Raw genomic sequence first — 22,543 nt, forward strand, 5'->3', positions numbered from 1 at the left:
AACAAAAATGCCCAAGAAATATGTGAGTTTGCCAAGATCATTCATATCAAATCCTGTCTTGAGTGAAGATATGCTTTCAGCTTTGACTTGAGGAGAAGCTATAAGAATGATATTGTCGACATAGACAAGCAGATAAGCATGTTGGTTGTTTCGACGGAAGGTACACAGAGAATTGTCACTCTTGCTACAAACAAATCTGATGCTAAGAAGATATTGAGCAAACCTTTAGTACCAAGTCCATGGGGCTTGTTTCAAACCATATAGTGATTTGCGTAACTTGCAAACATAAGTGGGTCAAGAAAATTTTCCACGTCCTGATGGTTGGTGCATGTACACGTTTTTTTACTTGATATTACATATTACAATCAAGTTTAACAAAAACCTACACAACAAAACCATGACACATATATATATTATTTCAACATAAAATAGACAAGCATGAAGAAAATATATGCTTATCAGGTACAACTTCAATTTGGTCACTTCGTCCTCCATTTTACCAAACAATGAAGTTTGTTCATTGATTTCAATAATCCTAGAATTATGTCTTTTGCTCGTTTACACATATGTGGAGCCAAGAAACCCATATGTAGAATCCTTTAAATAAATTAAGAAAAACTTCAAAAAGATGTGAACCGACAAAAAAAACTCAAAAATACAAGCTAAAAAATAATACATACCAGTTTAGGGTAACACCATGATTGCCTCCCAGGGTTGCGATGGGTCCATAAAGTATGCATGATCGCCACTTTACCAAAATAACAAATCATCATTGTCGATTGTTTTTTAGTTCAGTTGAAAGGGATAGAGATGAAAGGGATGTTTGATCTTCAATCCTTTATAGATATAATACATTGCAAAAATGGACTATATGTTTTCCAACCTAAAAATATGAAAATGACCTCATGTGGGGAGCACATATGAGATATAACGGGCATAAGCAAGACAACAGTTAACTTGAGGACCTAAATCATAAAACAAATAAATAAATATAAATATAAAAAAACACATTTTGGACCATTGGTGTGAGTAGAAGAAAAAAGTAGATTAATCATAGAGGTCTTTGTAAACCTTAGGTACCATTGGACCATTTTAATTTGTAATTTACTTTAAGTAGAATTCATTCATATCTGTATTATATCGATAGATATAACAAAAATGGAAACAATTAGTATATAGATATATAGGCATTAAAAACATAAATTGGAATCTAAATGTTAGAATTATAAATACAATTTTGCCATGATATATATCATGCTTCATAGCCTTTATCATGTGTCACTATCACGTATGATGAATATAAATTCACTACATATGCCATCCGTTTTTATCTCAAATGTTAATGTTATTCATAATGTATTAAACTTAGAGCATGCATAATGGGGATTTTAATGGAAGAGTTGAATGAAGTGTCATGCCTACTTGTCATTCAATGGATACAACTCTACCATTGTGAAATGTCACATTGGCATTCAATGGATTTAGAGTTCAATGGTCATTGAACTCTTCAATGGGAAAAAGGAAAGTCTTTAAATCTTTAAATAAATATTTTTTTAATATGTTTCATTGAACTTGTAGAGTTTAATGATTGTGGGATAAAAATGAATAGAGTTGTATTGAATAGTGAATAATGATGTGGCACTCCATTGAACTTTATAGAGTTCAATGCATTGTGGATGCCCTTATTAGAGTTTAATAGATTGACACATCATCATTTTACTTACTATACAACTCTACATTAATTTTCATATAATGCATTGAACTCAATAAAGTTCAACGGAATATATATTTAATAGTTAAAAGGTTTTCTTTTTTCCATTGAAAAGTTCAATAACCATTTAATTCTATATTCATTGAATGCCAATATGATATCCCATTATAAATTTAATCCATTAAATGTCGATTAGATATGTCACCTCATTAAACTAGAGGTGGCAAAAATTGACACGACACGAAACCCGATACGAAATAAACAGGTTTGGGTAAGATATTTCAATCCGTTTAAATAAACGGGTTGACACGACACAACACGAAAATTAAACGGGTAAGGTTAGTGTTGAGAATTTCAACTCGAATATGACTCGAAAACGACCCGTTTATTTATATGCAAGTTTTTTGAATTATTTAAATAAACTAGAGATATTCAAAACCAAAACCATAAGTAAAAGAAAACCTTAAAATTGAGTCGTTTTGTAATGTTAAAATGATTTGGTCATCTAGATCAAGACTTAATTTCAATTTTTCCATTCTTTCCCAAACTACCCAGTCTCTTTCATCACTCTCACATCCTCACGACCTTGTCATCCGCATCCCCAACTCCTACTCTTTTAATTTTGTCATCTGAACTTGCTATGAATTTATCTATTCTGCCTCCAAACTATTAGGTTTTCCCTTCTGCCTACCCAACTCCTACTCTTTCAGCATGCTCAATCTTCTAACCTCACATGACACGAAATATTTCAAGGTATAGCCCTAACCCGAAACTTGACACGAACTCGATACGAAAATAAACAGGTTGACACGACACGACACGTTAATTAAATGGGTTGGGTTAGGGTCAAGCTCTTTCTACCCATTTAGTTTTTCGACACGATACGAACCCGACACGACACAACACGATTGCCACCTCTACATTAAACTATGCATTGTAGATGCTCTTAGAAAGAAACCGAACGTGAATATCATACTAGAGATATCAACGAAAAGACAAAAAGATGCCAAACAATACTAATTAAATGAAAATATAAAAAGAAATACACGCGAACCGTCTATATCTATAATTAATGAGGCCTTTTTTTGCAAAATTAAAGATCGGTTTATGATAATTGTTGAAATTTGGTTATTTTTTTTATAAATGAAAACTAGGTTATAGCCATAGAAACCACAGTTATAAAAATAATTAAAATTTTATAGTAAAATTCGTAATTATTAATCAATTATTAAACATGATTTATACTATTTTCAATATAGAAATACAATTAATTATCGACAATTATAACTGAAACTTATTCAAGATGAATTTAAATTTCCCCCAAAAATCAGGGGTCAAATAAATAATTGTCTAACTTATTATCAACATCAATACTTTTTGAAAAATAAAAAATAATGAGAAAATAACAAATATCATTTTTATAAAGCGTTCAAATAAAACGTAAATTATTAAAAAAATAACAAATTAAATTAATAATTAATTTTTTATTAGTATAGAAAAATATAAAAATATATGATCATTTTAAGAAATAACTCTTAATAAAAAAAAATCAACTCACCTCAACTTTACAAGTAAATAATAGTCGACTAGATGTCAGACTCATATATTACATAAGTTTATTTAAAAGGAAAATAAAATACAAAATTCTAAACATTTGAGAAGTATGAATTTATAAAAAAATGAAAAAATATTGAATTATAAAAATTAAAGTGTTTTTTTTTCTCTTTTAAATTTAAACAAATGATAAGAAAATTAATGAATCTTTAATTTAGTAATTTTGAAATTAGAAAAAAAAAAATCATTAATGAAACTGATATGTATTTATTGTTGCAGTTAAATACTATTTAGAATTTACTAAAATGAAAAAAAAAAAAAAATAACATGTAGAATAAAAATTAATTTAAAATAACCATAAAATTACATGTGGTAAAATAAATAAGAATATGACATGTGGAAAAATATTTTTATTTATAAGAAAGGATTAGTAAATTAGTGATTAAAATATATTTTATTTTTTTAACATTCTTAAACAATAATTTTTCATATCTCGCGTCATATTGTTGTTAATTAATGTTTTTTCTTAATCTGTGTGTTTTTTGTCTGTGAACAATAATATTAAGACGGAGGGAGTATATTCGATTAGAAAAATCCGAACTTGAACCCATCTTCTTTATACATTATACAACAAATACAGGGACTAATCGTAAATACCTTATATCTCAAAGGACTTAAAAGTACAAACTATTTTTTAAGTGTCATGTCGATTAATAATAGAATTTCCCGCTTCTCTTCTTCTTTACTTGAAACCCTTCGTACAAAAACCTGTAAATCACTTCACGCAAACAGAAAAACAAAAACCATTTTCATTTTCCCTGATCGTCTTCTTTCTACAATCGTTCGAAGGGTGCAAGAAAATGAATCGAAATCCAAGAAGAGACAAATTTGCGAAGGCCAAAATTGAAGAACCAAATCTAAATCTGCGTTTATCTACAGAGCTGTTTCTGAAACGTGATGATCATCCACTAAATGATCTCTGCTATATGAAAGTTTTCGGTAAGGATCTCATTATCATTACGAAACTGTATAATATCAGCGCCATTTCTTTTGTTTTTGTCATGTAATTTCCACGTTTAAGAATTTGATCGATGTTTTGTTCCTTTTTTGCTAAGGATTCTTGGAGAACTTCGTTCAATTCTCACAAGATTTCTGCTGCGGTGTGTTCTTGTTGTCTTTTTGTATCAGTAATCTGATTAAAATTATCTATCTTTTTTGATTTTATCATCAAGAAAGTTGTTAATTAGTTGTAATCAATGTTTTTACTTTTCTAATTTTCAAAATGAAGATAATACTCGGAAAGCTCACCAAGTAACTGAGACAGATGCTTCAGAGGCCAAACTTGATAGAAAAGTATATAGGATTCGTAATAAAGAAGTACGTGATCACATTCTACATTCCACATTCAACGTATCTCATATCTGTTACAAATATAGAAATCATTAAATTCGCTGAAAATTCTGTATATATTACTCTTTTTCACAGCTTGTTACAGTCTTTGGGGACGATTTTGAAGGGATGAAGGAGATTCAAAGAGTCTCAAAAGCCACAATTGGGATACTAGCGGATGCTGAATCCAATCTTCTCAGGCATTCGTTTCTGGACATTCTGGGTACTGCTGAAGAACTCATCCTAGATGAAACCCTAAAGGTTATTGAAAGAAACAAAAAAAAAACTATGATGAACTATTTTTCATTTGATACTTATATATACTTGCAAATATTGTGATTAATTCATCTTTTGTAGACATATAGTAGCTTGATTTTTCCCGTAATTCTGATGCCACCAATCATTTATGGAGACAACATCACCATCCCTGTCCACAAGGTGATTATAAATATACACTTAACTGAATCAAAAACAAGAAAATCATTAATGATCTGATCTTTATATGAAGGCTTCGTGTATATCGTATATGTTTATATAGGTTAATCATGTCCTTGGCAACTACAGCAGTAATCTGTTGAGGATGGAAATGGAGTCTGGTGCATGGATAAAGGTTTGTAAATTAATTATGATCTTAATTACTTAATTTTAAGGAACAAGTAAATTGCTATTATTATAACTTTGAATTTTCAGATTGAACCAGGTCTCTCTTCTATTGGTTCTGAATGGAGAGTAGTGAACGTATTTGGTCCACAGGAAAATATTGTTAAAGCAAAGTCGTTAATTGAGTCAGTAATCTGTGAGGTGAAGTTAACTTATTAATTAAAAAACTTGATAGGTTGATGTATGTAGAATTAATTGCATGGGCTTAATTTATATGGGATTTTGTTCTTTCTTTGAGTTTGATCATGCATGCAGCATGAGGAATTATATAGTGATGAAGCGTTGAATGAAATGATGCACCAGTTTAAAGAAGCTAGTTGTGTCGAATTAATTGATGGTAAGAAACTAAAAGGGAAGCAGCAGGCTGAGGAAGGTGGCTCCGGTGTATCGGAAAAAGAGGAGGAGGATGTGCATGAAGAAGATGAAAAAGAAGGTGATGAATGGAAAGAGAAAAGGCAGAAGGGTGTTGAAGAATCTGGTCCTACATTAATATTAGCGTCAGGGTGTTATGGATCGTATCTACACTGTGTGTCCCATGCATGGAAATGATATATACTATAGATATTGTGAAACAAGGCTCGAATCCAACTCGATCTGGTTATGTAATCATGAAGGAATGATTCGAATATGCATGGCTGATACAAAATGGTTAAGAAATCTTGTTTTGTGTCAATTTTGCACAGCCCCGTTTAAACAAGGGATGAGAATATTAGTGAGTTGTTGTATTGAATTGATGTACAAAAGGTACGTGTCCATATACTTCCTTTTATTTGGAAAAAATGTAAAGATTATGTCAAATTTGGTAGGTGGACATTCTTATATGTGTTTAAGATGGACATCCATAGTATTTTAGATTAAACCAAATCATACGGTTATAAGAAAGTGTAACATGGAATTTGAGAAAACAAAAAGGAAGTGAATAAAGACAAACATTAACAATAACAGAAAAAAAAAAAAAAATACCAGATCAACAACAGTTTTAACAAATTATAAGGACGTGTAACATGGAAATCGAGTATAAAAAAATAGCTAAAAAAAGCCAAAACACCTAACAATATCATCGAAGATGTGATTATTACTTTTGTTGGTCTTTGTAATTTTCCGGAAAGTACAAAAAACTGGATTGGTTTTTCCATAACAAGTTCAACTAAAAACGAATCACCGGTTGAATATAGGTTTTTAAGAAAGTGTGAATCAGTTTTTTACCATGATTTTTCCGATTTTCGTAACCGAAAATACCCGTTTTTTTAACTTACTTTCACTATTAAAAAAAAAAAAAAAAATCAACCAGGTAATTAGGTTTTAACCGAAAGCGAAATTAAAAATAACCGGTTATTTTAAAAATAGAAACCGGTTTTAACCAGCCTTAGTGCACCTATCTATTCTCCACTCTCGGTTCATTGGTAGTCGACAAGCTATCACATCGGCTAGAATATGTCGGCGGTTTAAATTTTGATTCTTGTTAGTGGTCTTCCCCTTCTTTGTCGGTTCTACCCATCTCCTTGCATTTTGCGTTTCTCTGCAACTAGCGACAAGTACTTCTCTAGTATCCATCCTTCTCATGTTCTTCGATCACTCGTCTTGAAAGGTGGCCAAAAGTTTGAAAAGATTTCTTTGTCTAAGAAATGAAAAATGAGAGAAGCTAATTTGGAATGTTATTCAAACCATAAGTCTTCTTCTTATACTTTTCATTTATCTTTCTCTCATTTTGCGTATCACGTCGCTCCCATATCACATAACTTTCATATTATTTCCTTCTCAATCCTTCATTTATTCTTATTTTTTTCCTTCTATCATATTTCTTCACACTTAAGATTATAACTTTTATCATATTTAATAAAATTAATAAATTTTTTTTACATTTGTCATTATCTAAAAGTGGTAGGAGAATAAGTATGAGGGAAAAATAGATGGATATTTTTTTTCTATTTATTCTCCCTTTTCACCTATTTGTTTATCTTTTAATATAAGTTCTTGGCAACTAAAGCAGTAACCTCTTGAGGATGGAAATGGAGTCTGGTGCATGGATAAAGGCAGGGGCGAAGCCAGGATTTGCGGATAGGGAGGGATTATATTAATATCCGACAAAGATCTTGGATGATAGTGAAAAAATTAGAAATAAAAATGATTAAGAAAAAAAATCATATAAAAAGGAGTTAAATACTATATTTTTTAATTAAACCACTAGAATAAAAAGAAAATAGTAACCTAATATACCCATAAATCGGCAATTAAAAGAGCTATTAATGACATAAACTAAAATAAATGTGGAATTTTAGTTGTGTACTTCAATTTTAGTCACAGTAGAGCCTTATTATTTTTCTTTATAATAATTGAAATTTTAAAAGGTCGAGGAGGGCTTAGCAACAAAAAACCAACATGGGCTTCAAATTAGTGATAGGTTCATTATTAACATGCATATTTTAAGGAATAAGTAAATTGTTATTATTATAACTTTGAATTTTCAGATTGAATCAGGTCTCTTTTGTCTTGGTTCTGAATGGAGAGTAGTGAACGTATTTGGTCCACAGGAAAATATATATAAAGCAAAGTCGTTAACTAAGTTAGTAATATGTGAGGTGATGTTAGTTTTTTTTAACTTATTAATTAAAAAGTTGATAGGTTGATGCATGTAGAATTACTTGGGTGAAGGCATGTGCTTAGGAGAATGTTCATCGGAAGAAGAGTCATTCGGTTGGGCTGGCCGACGTCGCTGGTAAGTATGCAAAGGTGAAGCGTATTTGTGATAAGATCAATGGGTAGTGACGAATCATTGATTGGATCTGTGATCAGATCCACATAATAGAATTTTGGTGGGTTATATGGATCATCTTCAGGGGTGAAATCAAGAGAGCACTTACTACGGTCGGTACGATTGAAGAACGGGGTAGTTTCAAAGAAAGTTACATCAACGCAAATGAGATGTTGTCCAAGATCAGAAGAGAAACATTTGTAACCTCTTTGTGTCCGAGAATAACCCAAAAAGATATATTTGAGAGACTTTGTGTGTAGTTTATCTTTTCCTGGTGTGAGATTATGGACAAACCATGTGCAACCAAAGACACGAGGTAGAAGGAAAACAGTGGTTGAGTATGAAATAATAAAGAATGAGGAATTTGTTTTTTTAACACTGAAGAAGGCATGTGATTAATTATGTAGCATGTTGTCAGAATGTCATCTCCCCGAAAACACAGTGGAACATTGTTATGAAGAAGGAGAGTACATGTTGTTTCCATCAGGTGTATAATTTTTCGTTCATCCACTCCATTTTGTTGTGGGGTATGTGCACATAAGGAGTGATGAAACATACCCTCTGAGGTCATGAATGACTAAAAGCGAGTTGAAAAATACTCTTTTGTGTTGTCACTTCGTAGGATACATATGGGGATACTGAATTGAGTTTTAATTTCAGAACAAAAAGACTTAATGATAGAAAATAATTTAGATCTATTTTTCATTAAGAATAACCAGGTACACCTTGAGTAATCATCAATGAAGGTGACAAAATAATTAAAACACAAATGTGATGTAACACGACTAGGAACCACACATCCGAATGAACTAAAGTAAAAGGAGATTCATATTGTTTATTGACTCGACTAGGAAAGGACTTACAAATATGCTTTCCCAACTGACATGACTCTCACTCTAATGAAGACAACTTTGCAAATAATGGGTACCAATTTTTGTAACTTTGAAAGACTAGGATGTCCCAAACAATGATGAATAATGGCAGAAGAATCGATTGTAATACATGTTGTGGGTGAAGATGGTGGTGTGAGGTAGTATAGCCCATGGCACTCACGTCCTACACCAATCATCCTCCCAATGTTTTGATCATGTACAAGAAACAAATCATCCAAAAAGATAACTTTAAATGGTGGGGTTTTAGCTATTTTACAAACAGAAATAAGGTTGAATGGAAAACCATGTACAAAAAGGACATCAAGAGATAATGAAGGCATAGGTTGTACTTGTCCAATGCTCGTAGCTTTAGTTTGTGAGCCATTAAACATGGTAATATGGGAAAATGTATTTGAGTATGTAATCTTAGATAATAAATTTGTGTTATCAGACACATGTTTAGTAGAACCAAAATCAATCACCCAAGGACCCATCGGGGATGATTGAGATACACAAGCAACAGGAGATTGGTTATCTTCTCGTAGTTTTAGGAGTTCTGCATAGTCAGCAGCAGAGATAAACACATTGCAACATTAGGTTCCCTCATTATGTGCAACATTGGCTATCTTAGGTGATTTAAGTTGAATGCATCGATCAACTATATGGCCAATCTTATTGCAATGACTGCATCGGGGTCGGTTTCTATTCCCGCGACCACGGTTGCCTCCCTCCTTAGATGCAACAAGAATTGCAGAAACAGTAATGTTGGAACCAGTAGTGATGTTTGTTGGTGGTAAAATACGAAGTAGTTGCTCAAACACATTATCAAGATTTAGAACTCCTGGAGTAGCTAAGATTTGGTTACGAACAGAATCAAGATCTAGATGCAATCCTGCAAGTGCAAGAACCACAAAGAATTTTCCACGTTATTCATCTTGCAATTCGAGATTGGTAGAGGATGGCATCAGCTCATTGAACTCTTGTCAGATAGTCTCTATGTTCCCAAGATAGGTCTTCATATCTTGTTCTTGCTCGATTTTCTTCATATTAGAGACTATTGTGTATAAACAATTGATATCGTTCAAGTAAAGTTTCTTTGCTTTCTGCCAAACCTCATAGCAAGAGCGATACGATCGGTGTCAAGCAACAATCGTTCGGTCTATAGAATTCCAGAGGGCATTACAAAGGAAGGCATCAGTCTCATTCCACTTGGGTTGGTCTTTGACATCAATGTTTTTCAGTATCTTTGTCAAGTGATCATCAAGACCTTGACTTATAAACCACAACTCCACAGTAGATGACCAAGTCATATAATTAAACCTGTCAATTTTTCAGCAGAGAGAACTAGAGAGGAAGAAAGATTGAACATGTTGTATGTTCCATACATTGTTTAATAAACATAATAAAAGAATGCTTGTAATAGGAGTATGATAACTGAGAAAAAAACTTATCAACAGAGACGAAAGGATCTGGAGAGTGATGGTCAAGGTTTGGTACAAAACACAGGAACCCTAAAGAACTGGAAATAAAAAAATAATAAAAAAAAGGAACACATCAGGAATATTAATGCTGCTCTGATACCATGTGAAAGATTGTAATCTATATTTTACACAAAATAAAGATGTATAGGGCCTTAATTTATACTAGAGTCTATCTTATTAATCTAGGCAACTATGTAATCGTGGAAATTATACACCTTGATTTACTCCTAATTGACAACTTAAATTACAGCTAATTTACAACCGATTTTCAACATAATCCATTCCTTCAAACTATCACATTATAAAGAAAATGAACAAGAACCCTAGATCTAGAAGCACAAACTAGAAAGCTTGGTACTTGAATACTCACAAGGGTACAATATATATGTTCAAGATGGTGATGATGAAGTTTGCTTGCTAGATTAATGCACCAAAACACCTTCTTTTTCTTCTTCAAGGCACCAAGAATATCAAAACTCTCTAACGAGGCTAGGGTTTGAGGTACATGGTTGGAGGCTAAAGAGGATGTCCTAATCCTCTGGAAATGTTGCTTAAATATGGGAGGAAACCCTAATATTACGGGATTGGGCCAGAATAGTTGCCACATCGTGGCCAACCTACTGTCACACCATGGCACTCATGATAAACATGCATTCCATTTAATCCATGCCACATCATGGGCATCCATGCACCAGATCGTGGCATAGAGTTTTTCCTAAAACTCCATCTTTGGTCTCTGATAAATAGTAAGCTAAACCAACTTGGAATACAGGTGTTACATGTTGATTAAGATATCCCCATTTTGCAACTTCTTTAGCTTGTTATTGCTTTTCATCTACAAAAACTAAATGTTGAATAAGCTAATGTCTTCCTTTTTAGTTTGACTTCTTGTAATATATACATACGACATAACATACTAGTGTCGATAACAAATCCATCTTAACTTACTTGGTTGCACACATAGAGCATATAGTCGATAAATGAACATGCAATAGATAGGGATATATTGATATTAATCGGTTACATAGTAGGTTAGTTAATTGAGTTTGATCTTAAGGAAATTACACAGCCTCCTTGTCTTGCTAAGGGCATTTATAATGCATAGAACTCTATAATTTGATAGATTATGACATTAGAATTCCACTTTTTTTAGTTGTGGGAAAGTTGAGTAGGTATATGAGTAAGTACTAAGTACTAACATTTGCTAGCAATATAAAGAGTATTTATATAATGAAAGGGAACCATGAACCACGGTTTAATTTATCTTGGATGTCCTTCATTTTTAATAGGATATTTTGATGCAAGTTGGATATACTACATGGACAATCATTGCTCTACGAGTGGTTAAATATTCTTGTGTAGGAGAGGAGTCATTTCTTGGGCATTTAGGAAACAAATCTGCATTACTAATTCAACTGTGGAAGTTGAGTTTGTTGCGTTATTCCCTGCTAGTAAACCAATGTGGATTTTATCTCCATGTATTCAAATGGGAAGGGGTTGACAGCTTCAATCCTTATGACATCCCGATTCTCGGATATTTGGAAAATATAGAACACTATTAGTGAACATTCAATTGATTCAATATTTTCATTTATGCATGATTTGAGTTGTTTATTTTGCTTGTATTAAGCAAAGAATTACATTAAAATAGGAGAGGGGAGGATTGTTGGTGATCACATGTCATTTTGAGTGTAATATGAATTTATACTAGTTTCAAAAGGAACCAAAGTAAGTAATACAATTTAGGTGGTGAAAATGCACACTTGTATAAAGCAAGCTTGATCATGAACACCCTGAATTTTATAGGGTCATAGGTGTTGTAACCCCTTGCAAGGTCAAAGGATCAGAGCCCCAAAACTTTTGCAGAATACCGAAGCAGTATCTATGAATATAAATAGAAGATAAACTCCAGTTTTGAAATTAAAGCATGATATATAGAAGTTCAGAAAAATTGAACATTTTTATGAATTATGGGGAATGGGAAGGAAGCATCATGTAGTTTAAATTATGTAGGATTAACATAATACGATATAGCTTTACAATTACTACTAGTATATAATATCATCACAGAATTTACATTTAACACACATACACTGATACATATAATCAGCTGCCTGTAGTCCCACTCCAAGTGTTTCCACTTGAAAGAAATCACAAACCATTTTCTGCAACAATTTCACATGTATTATTCTAACAATGGAACAAAAGGAATACAAAATGTCACAATAATGAACAAAAACATGGTTACTATTTAATTACATTATCCCCATCTCTAAATTCCCACATCAGTTTGTAGGGAAAAATGCAAGAAAAGCAATGTACTTTTATTTATTTGTTTTTTTATAGCATCCTACATTCATTTCCTCTTCAAAAATCTACCCACTTAAAGCATAGTCATCTAAATTCAGAGCATTTTACAAATGTCCTAATAAGAAACTAAAATTGAAAGTACAATTCTATAATTGGTTGGATTTTTCAAAAACTGAAAGTATAATGCTGTAAATAGAAATAAAAAGAAGATATAACTTGAAGTACCTTGCTATTTCTTGCCTTTAGCCTTCAATTGTATGACCAAATTAGGCAAAACGAACCTCCCTCTCCCACCTAAGATCTTCAGAAAACTCCATGACCGCACCTCTGGGATCACCATTTGATAAAGACAAGTAGTACTGGGCAGTACCATCATCAACCTGCATGCTTCTCCTCAATGAGTCGATTATCCTTCTTTTTCCTTGCTCAGAGGTCACGTTATTCAACACACCAGTCACCTTTCTCTCAGGTTTACCTTCCAGATACAAAACTGCCACTTCCCTCTTAGCATGAGCATCCAATTCTATATAGCATGTGCCATTGATGAGAAGGCTTGGCGAGCTTACAGGGATTAACAATCGGTCCCTTGAGTGTATCCCGTGGTCGCTCATCATGTTGTTCAAGCGTTTAATGTCCATAACCTACACAAGAAACAGAGTTAATCATCACATCAACGAAGAACAAATAGATTGAAAATTCCGATTAGCATCATGTAGCAATTCGACTGAGATAAAATCGGATTCCACACTACACATGGGGTGACAGATAAGAAACGGGGTGAATTTCCATTCTCAAATTACAATCAATTCTTCATCCCTGATTATCTATCACACATAGATTGAGGAATCTGATGAACAAATAGATTGAAATTTAATAAGACAGACGCAGACAGGGATTGAGGAAAACCTGAACGGAGTACTTGACAGCGAGGCTAGCAACAGTGTCACTGCGAACCAACCGATGTGAAATAGCGAAACGGCTAAGTCTATTATCTCTCCAGAAGCTACCGGAGCTAGGATTCCCGATCACGCCCTTCAGTTTCCACGGCGCCTTGAAAGCCCTAACCTGAATATCTCGATCAGAAGCTACTGAACTCCACAACCTGCATACACACGCCGACCTTGCTAGATCTACCACCGGAAGCTTTTCGAAGATCGTACGCAGGATATCTTTACAAATTAAAGCCGCAAAATTGGAATTCATCGGAGATATGGTGGTATATGAGTCATCGCCGGTAATTGACGACGCCATGGAAGAGGATGAGGAGTGTAGGGTTGGGGTTTGTTGTTGTTGAAGTGGTTGGAGGATGTCTTCCTCTTCTTCACCACAGCATCCCATTTTTAGAGAGAGAAAAGAAATGTGTCAAGCAGAGAGTTATGGTTGGTTTACGTGGATAAAACTTTACCATTTAAGAATTTGGGTAAAATACCAGACGAGTCCCTTAGCTACTGAATATTCCCATTTTGGTCCTTAATAAAAACATTATATTCTCAACCCTGAAATTAAAAACCCATTTAAACAAACGTATAGCAAAATATAATAGTTGATGATGCAAACTCTAGTCAATAGGGGTACCCTTTTTGAATTTAGATGTTATGGACCAAGGATAATCTTGGCAAAAAGTTTAGGGTTTGCCTAACTTTCTGGTAAGTAGGTTTTAATGTTTAAGTTAAATGTTTTTGTCGTCTGATTTTAATTGTGGTTTAAAGAATCTAAAGAAAAAAATGTAATTTTTAGGAATGAATGGATGAAGAATCAAACAAGAAGAAAACATGACATAGATGAAGTTAAAGCAAGCTCCTTTGACTTAATATTGCAATTCTAGAAAATGAGTTGAACATTTACAAGATAAATACTTGTTTTTAGTTTTTGAGCTTTAAAAAGAACTAATCAACTTAATAGAAATTATTTACTCACATAAACTTTAAGAGAGTTGAAGTCAGACTAGCGGACTCGGGCCAAATGACGCTTTATAGTGCACATCAATGATTAGGAACTGCGATTCATGTGTATTAGACAAAGTCTTAGTTGTCTTTTCTTGTAAGATGGTTTTATTGTAAGTTAGAAAGATGGTTTGAATCTGACTTAATGTAATAGATCCTAATTTTCACATGAATTTGGATAATATTTATCTAAATATCAATAAGTTGAGTGGTTAAAGTTATACAAAATGTATACGTAATAAGACCTAATGCTCATGTAAGTTTGTTTTCTTGCAATGTTACCAGATAAATCTCAAATTCTTGATAAAAATATTGATTTTTGAACAATTTTGAGACTTTATTGATATAATAAGCTAAAAAATAATGTTTTTTTAACAAACCTAAAAGTTTCTTACCATCCTAAATCGTTTTCCCAAAAAAAAAAAGACCTAAAAAGAGTCATTGCCCTTGTCCCTATATGAATTCATTATTATAAATTGTAAAAACGCTTAAAAAGCCAAAAATAGCATAGTCATTTTCGTTTGTTATTTTAAATAAATCTTTATTATGTGAAAATAGTGAAGGTAGCAACTATGGCTATATGATGTTTATGAATAGTATCAAATTTAGTTTGATCACCGAAGAAAACATTTCATCTTACATATTTACTGATAAATAATAAAAGTAACATTTACTGATAAATAATAAAAGTAACATGACTTTACCATCCTGTGAAAAAGAATTAGAGTCAAACTTATCTTAAATGACTAACACTTATTTTATCCTTTTAAGCTATTTTTAAAATCTATATTAACATATAAATGCATAGCCTAATTTCATACACATCTATAATAAAAGTAGAGTAAATGACACAAAAACACTTTTTTAACACAGAAATTTGATTTTGACACCGTGTTATTTTTTGTGTCAATTTTGACACCGTGTTTCTCAATTTGTTACAATTCTGACCACTTGACTGGTTAACCATGTTACATACTGACGTGGCATGATGACGTGTCAATTTTGATGACGTGGCATGTTGACATTATATGCTGACGTGTCAAAATTGAATTTTTTTCTTACAAAAAATACTAAGTTTTCATTTTTTTTCGATTTTGACACTAAGTTTAATTTTTTCTTTCAGCTTTGACACTATTTTTTTTATTCCAAATCGAACATCATTTTTTTTCAATTTTGTTCAATGTTGATAATTTTCTATTTGAAACCATATAAATATTTTTTTTAATACATTTAAACCTTATAAATATGTTTTTTTTTAACTTAAAAATCATAGTTTTGTATAAATACATTTTTTACACTCAAACCATATTTTTATATATAAATATGTATTAGTTATATAAAAATTGTATTTTATATTAAATATGCAACTTTAAAATGCGTTTGAAGGTTTGGAGGCATGTAGTCGATCAAAACTCAAATATCAAGTTTGCAACCATCAAATTTTTACATCTTACTAGAAACTTATGGTTAGTTTGATTCTCATTATATAACTAATGATTTGAATGTAAGAAAAAAAACACCTTGTATTTAAATAAAAATGTGGTCTTTAAATGAAAAAAAAAAATATGTTTATACGGTTTAAAATGTAATAAAAAAATATATTTATATGGTTTCAAATGGAAAATAGACAAAATTGAACAAAATTTGATATATGATGTCCGATTGGAACAAAAAAACATAGTGTCAAAATTGAAATAAAAAATTAAACTTAGTGTCAAAATCAAAAAAATAATAATAATAATAAAGTGAAATATTAGTGTTTTTTGTGGAAAAAAAATCAATTTTGACACGTCAGCATATAATGTCAGCATGCCACGTCATCAAAACTGACACATCATCATGTCACATCAGCATGTAACCTGGTTAACCGGTCAAGTGGTCAGAATTGTAACAAATTGAAAAACACAGTGTCAAAATTGACAAAAAAAAACACGGTGTCAAAATCGAATTTCTGTGTAAAAAGAGTGTTTTTTGTACCATTTACCCATAAAAGTAACGTGACTTTAAAAATCAAAGGATATGTAAGGGAGGTAAATGAAATAATTAATGTCTGATTTAAAAGGATTGACATAGGAAATCAAATTGTATTCAAAATGAAAAACAATGACGGATATTCCACCGGATTTATTGCCTAAAATCCATTAAAATCACATTAGTAGATAATCAATTTGACAAGTAATAAATGATTAGAAAATAACTTTCGTGATTTTTTATAATAACATAACATTTTCTAATAACTAATTGGTTATTTTAGGGGAAGAAAAAAAATCATTCTTTATTTTAAGAGATTTACCGATTACTGTTTATAATAGTTATAATGGAAAATTTTCAAATTTTTATAGGAAAAATTACATGGCAGAAAAATTGAAGGAAGAGGCTCTCAGAACGACACGTGATCAAAACTATTCTTTTATTATAATAGATAGAGGTAGATACTTTTCCTCCATATTTTGTTTGTTTGTAAGAGACAATATCTTTCATCTTCTAGCAAATCTCTTATTAATATCAGCACAAATGACAAATACTGAAATACCACACGTATGCATGACGTGATCAATTCATGGCTGACGAAAAAAAAGGAGAAATTTATATAGAAGTGCAAAACATCCAAAGCATCTAAAATTGGATTTATGAAATTGAAAATGTAATATAAATATAAAATCATAATATTCCAAAAAGTGAAGTACGAATCTTGGATTAGATTAGTCCCTAGCCTAAAACTCCCGGCATACATGCTAAAACCTTGACTAGTTACATGGTCCCACAAAAAACATGCCGATGCCAGTTTCAAAAGTTGAGTAATAAATGCAAAGAAAAGTGATCTGTTTATAATTAATTTATTATAGTTCTTCTTTCTGTGATGATGTTTCATCGTTGTTGGTTTTTCCCGAGAAAATCGAACCAAACATTTCGGTTATTTTACTCGTATATGACTTACATTCCGGCTCTTGCACCTTTGCGTTGCACAGGTCCTCGTAACTGTGCTTCAAATGTGGCGCCGCTATTTTCTCCTGTTGGGACAAATTAAAGACATACAAATGTGGCTCAATTTAGGACGAAACAAGTGTTTGGCATTTATCAGACTGAGACTGATGTCAATATGACAAAAATATATATATACAACTTTTTGTCCCACCTAAAAAAGATGGGACAGGAAGTCGCTTTCAATATATCGTATGTGCAAATGACGTAAATGCCCTCGTTAACCTGATCATCGAAAAGAAACCCTAGAAACTAAAAGGAAATATATTTACCTTGAAAACTTCAAATGGACAGAAATCGGTACCCCCGCATCCCTGTGTATAAAAGATATATGGGTTTAAATGTTTGTTTATATAATCTTTTGCAACAATGTGGTTTTTTAGATGAAGTATGCAAACCATGATTAAGGAGCTGTTTTTTTTTTAAATTAATGAGCTTATATACGACTGTTACTTTTTTACTTAATCTGGACAGAATGACTTAATGGTTTAGCCAAAAAAAAAGAACCTGGATCAAATATATTAAGACAGTATTAACCTATTTGCACTTTTTTTTTTTTCTGTAAACTCATCTCACATAAAAACTGTTAAGAAATTTGAAGCTGATCCAAATATAGAAAAGATGAAGGAAAGACTTACAGCCATTGGGATTGGTTGTTCATTGTGTAAAACTTGCATGAAATATTTATTTGTGTTATTTCCGGAACAGCTGTATAAAACTAAAACATTATTCCCAGCAAAAGGAGCCACTCTGCTTCCCCTCCATGTTCTTTTCTCTGGGGGTTTCGGGGGGTATTTCAACGGCTCTTCTCTTTGTATTTGTTCAAACTCTGGATATAATAACAAACAATTAATTTAATTATATATATATATATATATATATATATATATATATATATATATATATATATATATATATATATAAAATACAGATAAAATAACTAACAAATACTCACCAGATCCTTCAAGAAAGAGCCCAATCAAACATGAAAAAGGAACCAATGTCTCTGCATGTGCAAACCTTAATGTTGCCTTTTCATAATTCCCTGGTGCATACCCTTCTATAAACAATAAATTAATAACAACATAAACTGTGTGTTCATAATTCATAATTCATAATTCATTATTCATATAAATAATAAATGATAGAATTTTCTAATTATTAGTGATTACCTTCTTTTGCTTTAATCGCCTGCTCCATGGACAATATTACATCCTGCAGCAATGGCACTCCCATTCGATAATTTAATGCATTTCCATAACCCTTTACTATGAACATTTCCAGATCATCTGTCCACTCTAATAGACTCACCTATATAAAAAAAAAAAAAAAAAAAAAAACAAATTTTTGAGTATATAGGATTTGACAAAAATAGCATCCTACTATAGTTTCTGCAAAATAATTAATTGTGTGAATATGAGTACAGATGTACCTCATCATTAGTGAAAAGACCACAAGCTTGATCAGTTATGTCTAACAAGGATGCTTCCTGGAATTTAGTACAAGAAAAGATTTATTAATTAAATATAAAAAATGATTTCCACAGTTGAAAGTTGAAACCCATCACATGTTATTACCTGCTTGCATAAAAACCAAAGTGTGGTAGTATCTTTAATTGTGAAATTAAGCCCATAACGTGCTGCTAATGAATGTGTTATCTCTTCTAATACAGGTTCTTTAAGCTTATCAACAGCAGGTTCCTGTTGTTTCCTATAAGCCTGCAACAAAAGGGAAGCAATTAGGAACAATCTTTAATTTTATTATGATCATATCATAATACAAAAAAGATTAGTTATGTACCTTGTAGTTCTTACAACAATCATGAAATCTCAACATTATATCACTTGCACGACTTTCACTCAAAACTGCAAAAGCTCGATGCTTTCCTACTCCAAGTTCTCCTCTCCCGCTAAACATGCCCATTCCAAATGAAACAGCACTAGCTGAAGCTCTGGGAATCTAAATCATATTTAGAACAGATATAAAACTGTTAAAACTTATAAGATATGGTAGAAAGAAAAACCATGTTCAAGCTATAGGTTAAGGAAGGAAAACCTGGGATGCTCTAATCTGATATACATCATGGTGATATTCGTCACTAAACAGTTGTTGAAACCGTTCCCTGATTCTGATTCCAAGATTATACATTTCATCTTCTCCTTGACTTATTAGTTCTCCACCTTTGGTTTTCCCCTTCCATGGAGACCTCCATTCCCACAACCAGGAAGGAAGTTTTTCCAAAGATGCCCCTCTTTCTTTTGCATCCTTCAAAAGAGATTTCAGTTGAGCTGAAAAATTTTCCAGGTCTTTCATCCTTTTCTTGGTAGGTGCACGTGTCCCGTGCCTTGCCTGCAAAAGGATTCACACAATGTTTGTAAAGTGTAAGCAGATATGCATGCAAATTGTTGAAAGATATATGAAGAAACAAGATATTGGAAATACCACAAGATTTAGGTGGATAGGAGAACATTGTTCAGGGATGTTTGATGAAACAAACGGATTTTCTTTGATGTCTTTTGAAACACCATATCTGCAGTCAAAACATAAATCACTTCATAAGTTACAAAGGGATTATTGAAAAACATACACTGTGCACTCACAGTAAACATCATTAACACATATGAAGATAAACTAAGATGTAATGTGATTCTTGTGCATAGAAATCTCAACATATGATACATTTCCCCCCTTGATCAACTAGTGAACGTGGATACATCTAGTAGCTGGATATAAAATGTCACTCGCGCTAGGATATCTTTAATTCCTACTATGACTAACGAACCATTGAAATCCAATCTTATTTTCTTAGAATCAAAATCCGTCGGTTATTTCCAGTTTAATAAAACCCTAACTGTTCCAATAAGATCATTTCACTGATTGAATCTCAAATATCCACAAGGAAGTAAGACCAAAACCTACCGACATTAAATTCCTCTTACATAAAAACACCGTATCTGTCGTATTTACTTTTTGTACACTTGTTGATTTGCGAAACGACTCACACCTTTGAAGCTGAACAAATGAGAAACCTAGATCATGAGTGATGAAATCAGAGAAAGGGTAAAGAGTTTACCGTGTTACGGTAGCCAGGTGTTGACGAACGTCAAACGGTTGTTCAGCGGAGGAACTAAATTGAATACGATATAAAAACAGTAGTATGAGGCCTATCTTCGCCACCATCGCCATTGTCAGACACAGTCGAGATTCGCCGGAAAGAAGAAAGTTGAAGGCTGAGGAGAAACGAACAAACTGGACTTCTTTTTGGATTCTATCTATGCGTTAAAGGAAACTGACCCACCAAACCGACCTGGATGATTATGATAACCGTACAGTTAGATATTGACACGTGGAAATTCATTCTTCCTTCCGATCAAAATCTCGTGACATAAATAATATAATTAGTAAGATAAATGTTGTTAAAAAAACCATTGCGCCGAATATTTTTTTATTCATAGCCCGTTTGTTTTTTCAAAAAATTTTGATTAAAAACTATTATCCATGTATGCACTTGACATTTGCTTCAAATTTTTTCATACATTATTTTAATTTATTGCAGCAGTCTGCAGATGTTAAAAAACAAACAGATTTTTTATTATATGCTGCAGCCGTTTGGTCTCTCTCTTGTGTTACAGATGGTTGCAGAGGTAATCCGCAGACTTCAGGCTTGCTTCGAAAAAACAAACGGTACCTAAGTTAGACTTGTCGATAAAAAAATTTAAAACTAATCAATTATTTTTAGTAAAGTCTATTATGAAATCACTAATTTTTTTTCAATTAATACATTTTTACAAAATTTTAAATAAAAAACTTCATGCTCTAATACATCTATCAAGTGTTAGGCTTTATATGGTTGTTTGTCATAGAAATTAGGGCTTCTATGTTGATCCTTTGTTAATCAAACAAAGTTTTGATTTTTGTCTTCTATCAAATTTTGGGGTTGTAAGCATGTCAATTGATTTGGGTTTAATATGTGTCGTATTGCATTATATCAAATCTGTTTTGTTCAAGTCATTAATATAATTTCCTCATTGATAAATGATAAAAGATAATTATCACCCGTTTCGATTGATTCGTCGAGATTGTAGCTAGCAACCGCATCTAGGGCGTCAACTCGTATAGATTTATACATATGCATCTCGCTCCGAGGATTAACAGTTATAACTGATATGGTATACTAAGTAGTTAAACTTAGGTAATGAAAGGTGTCTCACTATAAAGGTCATCGACTAAGGTACACGATGAAGTTTCACTATAAAAGCCAAGTAGCTCGATACATTCGTAAAAATGTATATAACTCGCTTAAATAGGTAGTATGTTGCTCAAGTGCATGTATAAATTCTATGATATAAGTGTTATAATTTATATATATATATATATATATATATATATATATATATATATATATATAACATATGTATTTGTACATGATATAGGTTTGAAATATTACAAATTTGATAACATTTTTCATGACATAAGCTTTATGACACACATTAGTTTCACATGGAATCATAACATTTTGTAGCAAACTAGTAAGTTATGTTTTTCTAGTTTTACATGTTTAAGCCACAACAAAATATACATGCCATGATAAAACTAGTTTATGATATATTATCTTGACAAAATATCGATTATAACTAGATATAAGTTTTTGCATGCATATTTCATAATCGATAAATATTTTTCATGTGTATTCTCCCCCAAAATAATAAAATCATTAAAAGGGGTCGTAAGCACTCACTCTTGACGCATGAGTTCGATCTGTTCGGAGTCGGTTTATTTTGAGAAGCTTGACGTGAGAAAGTTGGAGGTTCTTCGATTTCAACATTTCTAACCTTACTAGGATTAGGGGACATAAAATATGTATGTAAATTTGTTTTCCTATGCTCAGT

The 22,543-nt window shown here is 32.0% G+C and overlaps 3 protein-coding genes across 3 annotated transcripts; 1 reads left to right on the forward strand and 2 right to left on the reverse strand.

The window, feature by feature from the left end:
- The first annotated feature begins 5,015 nt into the window (after window positions 1–5,015).
- On the forward strand, window positions 5,016–6,120 carry LOC145018488 (uncharacterized). Its single transcript, XM_078976369.1, has 4 exons — window positions 5,016–5,092; window positions 5,193–5,264; window positions 5,345–5,455; window positions 5,570–6,120. Exons 1-4 carry the CDS (start codon window positions 5,045–5,047, stop codon window positions 5,861–5,863), a joined length of 525 nt encoding a protein of 174 aa, XP_078832495.1. The 5' UTR covers window positions 5,016–5,044; the 3' UTR covers window positions 5,864–6,120.
- Window positions 6,121–12,415: 6,295 nt separating this feature from the next.
- LOC145017963 (peptidoglycan-binding LysM domain-containing protein) lies at window positions 12,416–14,120 on the reverse strand. The gene is made up of 3 exons (XM_078975908.1): window positions 13,636–14,120; window positions 12,955–13,370; window positions 12,416–12,584 (listed from the first exon to the last, which is right to left on the reverse strand). The coding sequence occupies exons 1-2, from the start codon at window positions 14,065–14,067 to the stop codon at window positions 12,996–12,998; spliced, it is 807 nt and encodes a 268-aa protein (XP_078832034.1). The 5' UTR covers window positions 14,068–14,120; the 3' UTR covers window positions 12,416–12,584; window positions 12,955–12,995.
- Window positions 14,121–17,299: 3,179 nt separating this feature from the next.
- On the reverse strand, window positions 17,300–20,935 carry LOC145017792 (histidine acid phosphatase family protein). The gene is made up of 11 exons (XM_078975745.1): window positions 20,728–20,935; window positions 20,097–20,184; window positions 19,710–20,003; window positions 19,455–19,613; window positions 19,232–19,372; window positions 19,087–19,143; window positions 18,827–18,965; window positions 18,610–18,714; window positions 18,293–18,483; window positions 17,927–17,968; window positions 17,300–17,683 (listed from the first exon to the last, which is right to left on the reverse strand). The coding sequence occupies exons 1-11, from the start codon at window positions 20,838–20,840 to the stop codon at window positions 17,513–17,515; spliced, it is 1,500 nt and encodes a 499-aa protein (XP_078831871.1). The 5' UTR covers window positions 20,841–20,935; the 3' UTR covers window positions 17,300–17,512.
- Between the last annotated feature and the right edge of the window lie 1,608 nt (window positions 20,936–22,543).

Source organism: Lactuca saligna, chromosome 9, assembly GCF_052625555.1.
Source record: "Lactuca saligna cultivar CGN05327 chromosome 9, ASM5262555v1, whole genome shotgun sequence".
In the NCBI taxonomy this organism is placed as follows: domain Eukaryota; kingdom Viridiplantae; phylum Streptophyta; class Magnoliopsida; order Asterales; family Asteraceae; genus Lactuca; species Lactuca saligna.

What these genes read in the sequence shown, in the direction of transcription:
- LOC145017792 (XM_078975745.1), bottom strand. Translation starts at nt 20,840, where the DNA reads ATGGCGATGGTGGCGAAGATAGGCCTCATACTACTGTTTTTATATCGT. An exon ending in ATCAGATTAGAGCATCCCAG is followed by an intron (nt 19,614 to 19,709) that starts GTTTTCCTTCCT and finishes AATATGATTTAG; the next exon opens with ATTCCCAGAGCTTCAGCTAG. An exon ending in GTCCATTTGAAGTTTTCAAG is followed by an intron (nt 17,684 to 17,926) that starts GTAAATATATTT and finishes TTGTCCCAACAG; the next exon opens with GAGAAAATAGCGGCGCCACA.
- LOC145018488 (XM_078976369.1), top strand. Translation starts at nt 5,045, where the DNA reads ATGCCACCAATCATTTATGGAGACAACATCACCATCCCTGTCCACAAG. An exon ending in TCACCATCCCTGTCCACAAG is followed by an intron (nt 5,093 to 5,192) that starts GTGATTATAAAT and finishes ATGTTTATATAG; the next exon opens with GTTAATCATGTCCTTGGCAA. An exon ending in TTGAGTCAGTAATCTGTGAG is followed by an intron (nt 5,456 to 5,569) that starts GTGAAGTTAACT and finishes TCATGCATGCAG; the next exon opens with CATGAGGAATTATATAGTGA.
- LOC145017963 (XM_078975908.1), bottom strand. Translation starts at nt 14,067, where the DNA reads ATGGGATGCTGTGGTGAAGAAGAGGAAGACATCCTCCAACCACTTCAA. An exon ending in CTGTCAAGTACTCCGTTCAG is followed by an intron (nt 13,371 to 13,635) that starts GTTTTCCTCAAT and finishes TTTCTTGTGTAG; the next exon opens with GTTATGGACATTAAACGCTT.